At 36.9% G+C, this 7,757-nt stretch overlaps 1 protein-coding gene and 1 long non-coding RNA gene across 2 annotated transcripts; one reads left to right on the top strand and one right to left on the bottom strand.

Annotated features, from left to right (window-relative positions):
- Positions 1–2,898: 2,898 nt before the first annotated feature.
- Positions 2,899–3,851, top strand: LOC105314642 (uncharacterized). The gene is made up of 3 exons (XR_002187346.1): positions 2,899–2,969; positions 3,101–3,129; positions 3,747–3,851. It is a non-coding gene; the product is annotated as an uncharacterized LOC105314642 (long non-coding RNA).
- Positions 3,852–3,985: 134 nt separating this feature from the next.
- Positions 3,986–5,896, bottom strand: LOC109587006 (uncharacterized). The gene is made up of 3 exons (XM_020003227.1): positions 5,626–5,896; positions 5,115–5,528; positions 3,986–5,068 (listed from the first exon to the last, which is right to left on the bottom strand). The coding sequence occupies exons 1-3, from the start codon at positions 5,849–5,851 to the stop codon at positions 4,026–4,028; spliced, it is 1,683 nt and encodes a 560-aa protein (XP_019858786.1). The 5' UTR covers positions 5,852–5,896; the 3' UTR covers positions 3,986–4,025.
- Positions 5,897–7,757: the final 1,861 nt, after the last annotated feature.

Genomic DNA, 7,757 nt, shown 5'->3' with positions numbered 1-7,757 from the left:
AAGTCATTCCAAGAGGTGAGTCAATGAGTGAGTATTTCTTCATAGCAGGGATTATACATGTAGATGTATATGTACCGTGTTGCTAGTAATTTTGTGGTGATAAATCTAATAGCTTTTTTCCAAAATAAAACCTGCCATTTTGAATCTTTATGCACATGCTTAATTGTATGCCTAGATTGTAATTAAAACCTGCCAATCACCAAAAATTAAAAATTTGTCAAAATCTTTATTTGATCAATTTTGCCTAAATTTGGATTTGAACGTACATGTAGTTCAATCACATTTTTGAGGAATGGGTTTATTAAAATTTATTGGGGTGAGCAAAAGCGAGCCCCACATAATCGAGTTGAGTATGTGTATGTATGTTTGTTTGTACACGTACGTAACCCCTATTTATGCGTTTATAAAAATAATAATCACACATTTTAAAATGATAATTTTGATAATTACGGTACCACGTGCAGAGACAACGAGTACGAGTAAAGCAGTACTAAAGCTACATGTACTTAATCAGTGGAAGAGAGGAGTTCAAGAGTATTCAAGAAACAAGAGAAGCTCAGGCTTAGAACATGAGTAATTCACAAGAAGATACTCGTGAAGCTCGTAGACTTCTTTGTAAAGAGCGTGATCAGGAGAGAAGAAGGAGCGAGACTGAGGAGGAGAAAAGAGCAAGGAGGTCCAATCATAGATACTACTCTAATATCTATGGTCCAATAGAAATGCTAGAGATAGGTCTTATTGCACCCAAAGACAACAAATGGAGTCTCCTTATGGCTTCTGAGACCAACTATCTTCCATGCTAGATCTATATTTAACTGCAGAGATTCTTAACTCATAAAGCTAGAACAAGCCAATGAAATTCTTTCCATGCAAATTCTGCATTAGTGTATTGACATCAACATTCAACATTTAATAATAGCCACTACATCATTGTCTATATAGACCTTGTATATGTATACTGTTAATCGAAATGTTAATCGTTTTGCTCGCCCCTTAATGTTTTACATTCGCCTAGTTACTTTAAATTTTTATTACATTTGTGGTACTGTATTCTGTCTGTCACACACAAACTAGACAAACAGAGTCCCCACAGAGGTGGGGACCCCATTTGTCTCCACCTCTGTGGGGTTTTTTCTCTCTGTCTCTGTCTCTCTCTCCCCCTCTGAGCATATGTTATACATGTACATGTCAATGCATAAATAATTCATTAAGTGCCAAACCAAAACCCAGCCTTAATTAATAATAACACCTAATAAATAGGCTGCCATTGTGGAGGTATATTATCACTTGCTACAATGGACCGACAGGCTAAAAACTGTCAATTCTACGTCTCCTCGTCACTCCAGTGACTCCAAACAGTTGCAGGCCTATGAAAAGAATGCTACAGGTTGCAATTTTCACTTTTTGAGGTTATAACTGCTTGCTCTTCTTACAAACGGCAGAAAGTGTATCGAGCTCCATTGAAAACAGTGCAGCAATACCTCCACAATGGCGGCCTGAAAAAATTTTCATTTACGGTATCCCAATGAATATTATTATAAATCAGAAATGTCATTCACAGGAAAGATATGAATAGTAATTATCTAAAGCACATGTTAAGTTTATAGTGTCAGGAGAAGAGAAACCAATACCTTTCAGTATGTAGTGTAAGCCCAGTTGTTAGATAATAATCATAGGCCCTGTATATCTAGTGTCAGCACACATGTAACTGTACAAGCCATATTGGTGACAACAGCTTTTTAAGGCAGGCAGGGAGGTGAGAGTTTGGCCATTAAAAATGTTTTAACCCCCAGTTCTGGTTCTCAAGACCGGACTGCCTAGCCTGCTGTTCACCACAGCTTTCATGCTAACAGAGTAATTGTAAAAGTTTGTTTATATTGTCACATGGTATGATAATTGGTGTCTCTGAGTCGTGAAAAGAGGGTCGAAGGCGAGGTATTGGGTAGATAGCCAGGAAAGAAGTCTAGGCGGGTAGGCAGACTAGCAGCATCAACTGACAGTGGCCAACACTCTGACGTCTGACTATCGACAAGAGTTGAGCGTAGTGTCCTCTCTTAAACTCATTGTCCCTTTATTTAATCTCTCTCCCTCTCTCTCTGAGGTATTTTATGTCTTTTTATGTGAGGTTATTTGCATACGAGGGACATGTTCAATCTTGCGGCACGTACATTAAAAATTTATTTTTCATTCAGTAATATAAATTATTTATTAATAACCTAAAATGTACTTGTATATGAAATAATTACACAAACCATAATCTGTTTTTAATAGTTTCATAATAAGATAAAGAAGAACAAGTTTGTTTATGTTTCTTGTCTAGTTGTAGTGTCCCTAGTGTATTATTGGTCCTGAGAGATTCCATCAGTACCAGTACTCCATCAGTATCAATGTTAGTACCATCGAGATAAAGGTAAAATAGTGTGTGGTTGTAGAGTAAAAGTTCAGCTAATGACTGAGCACTGGTTGATGTGATGTCAGGATTGAAACTAAGCAATAAGACAGTAATTGTTTTATTATTAATTAATGATTGTGTTAGTGCAATGACTCCATCATCATTGATGGAATCATAAATGATCCATAGTGTCTTTAATGAAGTATTGTTTGTTATTTTGTGTGACAGTAAGAGGATGACATCTTTTGTTATTTTAGTGTATCTTATATCAATCTCCTTTATTGTTTTTATGTCTAGTGCTACTGACATCAATAGGTATACAATATCAGGTGATGAGTGACGGAGGTAAATGTTCCGATGACTGTCCGTTAATTGACTGATCACTTCCTGACATTGACCTGCTGACGGTTTAGTGAGGGTTACATCATACCAGGTCCACTTCACCTCTCCAGTCTCTTCTCCTAATAATAAACACAGTCAATCAGTCAGTCTTTTTGTACCAGTAAGTCATTACAGCTGCTAGGATGGAATGGGTGTAGTCTATCTTTTATCGTGTGACAGTAAACAAAAATCAATTGTACGTTTTATTAATGTATTGGAATCAATAATTATTGTCCCTCCCACTCTCTCTCTTCATCACTCTCATTCTCATTTTTTCATTCTCATTTATTCTCATTCTCATTTTTTCTCATTCTCATTGCCAACTAGTTACATGTAACTTCAAAGCACAAGCTAATGTAAGCATAAGGATATACCATATACATGTATCTGGTAATTATAACATATCTCAACTGAGTTTGACAGCAGCTGCTTGGAATTTGAAATATGCAGCAGTACATCACTAATGCCATCTTATAATGATAATTATTTATAGAAGCATGGCTGATATTTTATAGCTACATGGTTGGCCTGTATTTCACTCTTAAATGGGTTTTGTTTGTTCTGATAACTGAGCAGTACAATAGCTGCTGGAGTCAACTAGTCTTCATAAAGGCCATTATTTTCAAAAGATCTTGCTCTGTTAGCTTTTTAAAAGAAGAATTATCAGTTTGGGCAAATGACTAAATGTTCTTATGTAAACTATGACAGACAAATTGTCATAAAACATCATTTTGGTATGCCATTGGGTAGAACCCGGTTCTCAGGGTTCCCAAGGGCTGAGAGACCCAAGACCTGAGATCCTGTGATGGCATTGGGTGACTAAGAACCTGTGAAAGTTTCATCCTTATCCCACATTCCTATAAAAAGTTATTTCAGTTTTCTTGGGTCAAACTCAGTTGGGATATATAGTATATCTGTTTTGAATTTTTGCATTTATATGATGCTCCTCTCTTTTCATTCTTTCTTTTTTTAGAGTAGAAGATTCTATTATAACTTACAATTATACTGACTATGATTATTGGTAACTTTTTATTGTGTTTTGTGAATTGTTTTTATAAAGTTTTATTGTCAAACTCAATCAATGGTGCTTTTATACAATGGGATGTCAAAGTGTCTCTGTTATACAGAGGTGTCCTTTATGTGGAGGTTATTTTATACAGTAAGGAATGTAATTGGTACACTAGGTGCTGTCCATTAGGTGTGCATTATAGAGAGTGTTTGTTAATAGAGGGTTTACTGTATTAATGGTATATTATGTGTGTGTATTAATATTAGTATCAAATAACTCACCTCCACCAGTTAGTAGTATTTCTTTTATTTGAGTGTTTCCTCCTTCCATAGCTATCTCTACTGCACTCTTTCCTCTCTCATCTTTACTGTTAGGATCAGCTCCTAACTGCAGTAGCATTGATACTTCAAAACTATCACCAGCTTTAACTGATTCATGGAGTGAAACATCAAAATTGTTATTGTCTTCTCTTCTGATAGGAATCGCTTTATTGTCAACAGCAACTTCCAATATTCCTAATCTACTCATTGAGTTTGTTTTGTTATTGATAGCATCAATAAGAGACTGTGATAGTGAGGTTGGTATTAACAGTGTCACAATGACTGAACCTTTCTTGATGGAAATATGACTAAAAAGATTTTCAATTTCTGGCTCAAAGTAATACTGAAGAACACTTTTGAAGTTCTTGATTGTCATTTCATCCCATCGTCCATTCAGTTTGATAACAATTGGTTTAGTAGTTGGCGAATCTAAAAATGGAGCTTCTTTATCAATAACTGATCGTATGTGCTTCAATTGTGATGATTCTGAGAAATCATCAACACTATCAATGTATTCAGTTAGTTCAGTTTGTGCATTTGAAAGGTAAGTGTCTGTCAACTGTTTAAGTACACCATCACAGTTAAAGAAATCATAATGAGGCTTAAGAGAATCAAATAGTTCATCAACATTGCCATACTTTAAACTCGATACTTCAATGCTTAAATAAGCAGCTGCACTCCTAGCTATATCTATAAGCTCAACTTCACCTTTTTGCACAATTTTCACAATTTGATTTCTCATTTTAACATTGAGAGATGCAAAACGAGAATGAAGACTTTTAATGTTGGCAGCAACTTCACTCTTTGAACTGAGCTCAATGACAGTAGTAGGAGTAGATGATTGTGATCCAGTGATTGTTGGTTGTGGTGTGTGAGATTGTGCAGTGACATCCACTGGTTGAAGTGGTCCCTTACTGACTGATGGTTGCTGCTCTAGATTAGGATCAACATGACCACTTTTCATTTCTATTATAAATAACAGAAATGTATTGTAACATACTGTATATCTTACTTAATTTTTCCATTAGTTTAGATACCATGTTCTTTAGTCCTACTTTCTGTAGTGACATAATGAGAGAAGAGAACACACTGTTAGGATTAGGATGACACTCAAGTGTTGCTAGTACTGAAGAGAATATTTTATTAGCTCTATCATAAGGAGTGAGTCCAGTGGTTCCAACAGTAACATGTACTGCTTTAGGAATGAGATCACATGAAAAGAGATGATTATTTAATTGTGAAATAACTGGAGCATTTCCTGCCAATAGGTCAACAAGATCAGCTAACATCTCTTTCATTGTAATGTATTCTGGTGACATTGATCCTTCCATTGGTTTGAATGATGATGGATCTTTCTTCCCCTCCTTATTTTGCAGTACTGTTCCTGTTGGATCATGTGGAGCTGATGATGATGATGATGGTACTACTGGAGGAGGAGACTTTAGCATCGTAATTTAATAAAAAACTAACATGCTTGCTCATTATGTTAGCTAATTTTAATATACTTTTTGAAACATTTATACCTTTTATTTTTCCAGTGGCTACTCTCATTTCATGTAGCAGTGTTGGATGTTCTCCAAATGCTCTTATAAGAAGAGACATTCCTTCATGATCATTAAAAGCATTTCTAATCTTTCTTATAGTATCAGCATCAAGCAGTGGTAGAGACTCCTCCAGTTGTCCTTTGATCAATAACTCATGAAACTCTATCAATTCAGATACTTTTGGTCTATCATCTGGTATATCCATTAATGCAATAGGAGAGAGTGGAGGATCTCCTATCAATGGCTTTTTTGTACCTGTAGGAAGATAGAGAATCAAAATAACTGTAGTAAATATCTCAATTGAAGTATTTCATGATCATACTACATACCAATCAATTATGTGTAACAAAGTACTAACTCATTATTATTCATTATCTAAGAGTTATTAATTATTACTGGTTATTAATATTATTATTAATTTGTGTATAAAAGGAGTTGGTTGATCTTCCATTTTTTTTGGGATGATTATTTTTGGATAAAACACAATTATATTGGAGCCTAGCAGCGCAACAGTGGAGGTCACACACCGAGATGGCTGAAGGAGAAGTGGATTCAGTCATTGTGGAGGAAGGAGTGGAGACTCAATCCGAGAAGACAATACGTAGAGGGCGACCTCTGCCCTTGAATTCTAAGAAGCTAACTGGTGTCTTGTTGAGACAGTTGGCTAGAGGACTGACGATCACAGGTGCCACTGGTACATCAGGGGATGAGCTAAGGCAGCTAATCGAAGGGAAGTTAGCAGACCTGGGACATGATCCCCGACACACTCAAGCACTGCTCGCCGAGGGAGAGCAGGGGACGAGTATCAGTTTGAGAGATGCTGAGGGAGTTTTTCTCACTGTTGATCCAGAGTTGGAACCTCAGGAGGACCAGGAGAACCCAGCAGATACGGTGGGCACTGACACTACTCGTAGTGATGCTGGAGCAGACGGTGATAGGGAGAACTCAGAGTTGAAAGAGGCTCTTCGAGTAGCGCAGGCAGAGCACGAGGAGAAGGTCATTTTGATAGAAGAACTCAAGCAGCAGCTGGAACAAGAGAGAGTCAAGTACAAGCAGCTGTGGGAGATAAACTGTTTGCAGTTGAATGAGTTTGATAAAGCATTATCTGATAAAGAGGAGGAATTGTCCATCTTACAGGATAGATTGAGAGACACAGAAGGAATTCCGGCTGCAATTACAAGGACAGCACCGGTAGCCTCTGTATCTATGTCTAAAGTAGTCTCACGGACCACAGGAGGGGAGAAAGCTATCTCACTGAGCAGGGGCGGATCTGAACCTGGGCAAGCCCGGGTTTTTGCCCAGGCATCAACTTTATAAGATAATGAGATTCATAATTAGATAATGAAATTCATATGCATCATCTTAAATAAACTTGTGTGTGTGCTTATTATGGCTTCTTTAATCTTTAAAACCACATAACATGTGCACTGAAAAAAGGACAATGAGTAAGCAGCATTAGCAGCTGTCTCTTCTTAACTACAATTTTAAACGGCCCCAACCATCTTCTCATCCACAAAGCAGTGGAACAGTACAGGTAGAAGTGGAGATAAGAACAGATTTGAAAACGGAGATAAGAACAGATCAACATTTTGTCTTAATTCATTATTATATAGGCGGTAGCCTATATGTAGGATTGAGGTTGATTTTTCAAGATGGCGGCCGTTTTTATGATTTTCAAACACTTATAACTCTTTTATCTTACGTTGTACAGCCTTATAAATGGCTTAGATCAGCTCTCCTTCATTGAGCGATTCTCCTGGTACCTTTAGAGTGGACTGTAATGTAGCGGGAGCATTTCTGGAGAATAGGCCCAAATTCAAATTTCTGCAAAATTCTTCAGACTTTTTCTTCTTCTTCTTCTTTCATCTTTCTTCTATCAACACGGAAATCTTTTAAACCAGAGAGCCGTTCAAGTTGGCTTTTACATCATTCCTTTGAGCTTGAGTCAAGGACTGGACATGTGGCTTCAAAAAGAAGCAAGGACAGAGAACAATGGAAGACAAATTCCAGCTGCAGCACCGCGTGGGTTTGTGGTTTGACGCCATTTAAATTTATGCGCACGTGATTAGCATGAATATGATTAACCTAACCACATAATCATAACAGAAAGT

Source organism: Amphimedon queenslandica, unplaced genomic scaffold, assembly GCF_000090795.2.
Source record: "Amphimedon queenslandica unplaced genomic scaffold, v1.1 AMPQUscaffold_12717, whole genome shotgun sequence".
NCBI lineage: Eukaryota > Metazoa > Porifera > Demospongiae > Haplosclerida > Niphatidae > Amphimedon > Amphimedon queenslandica.
The sequence above is the reverse complement of the archived record's forward strand: the minus strand, read 5'-3'. Positions and strand labels throughout refer to the sequence as shown.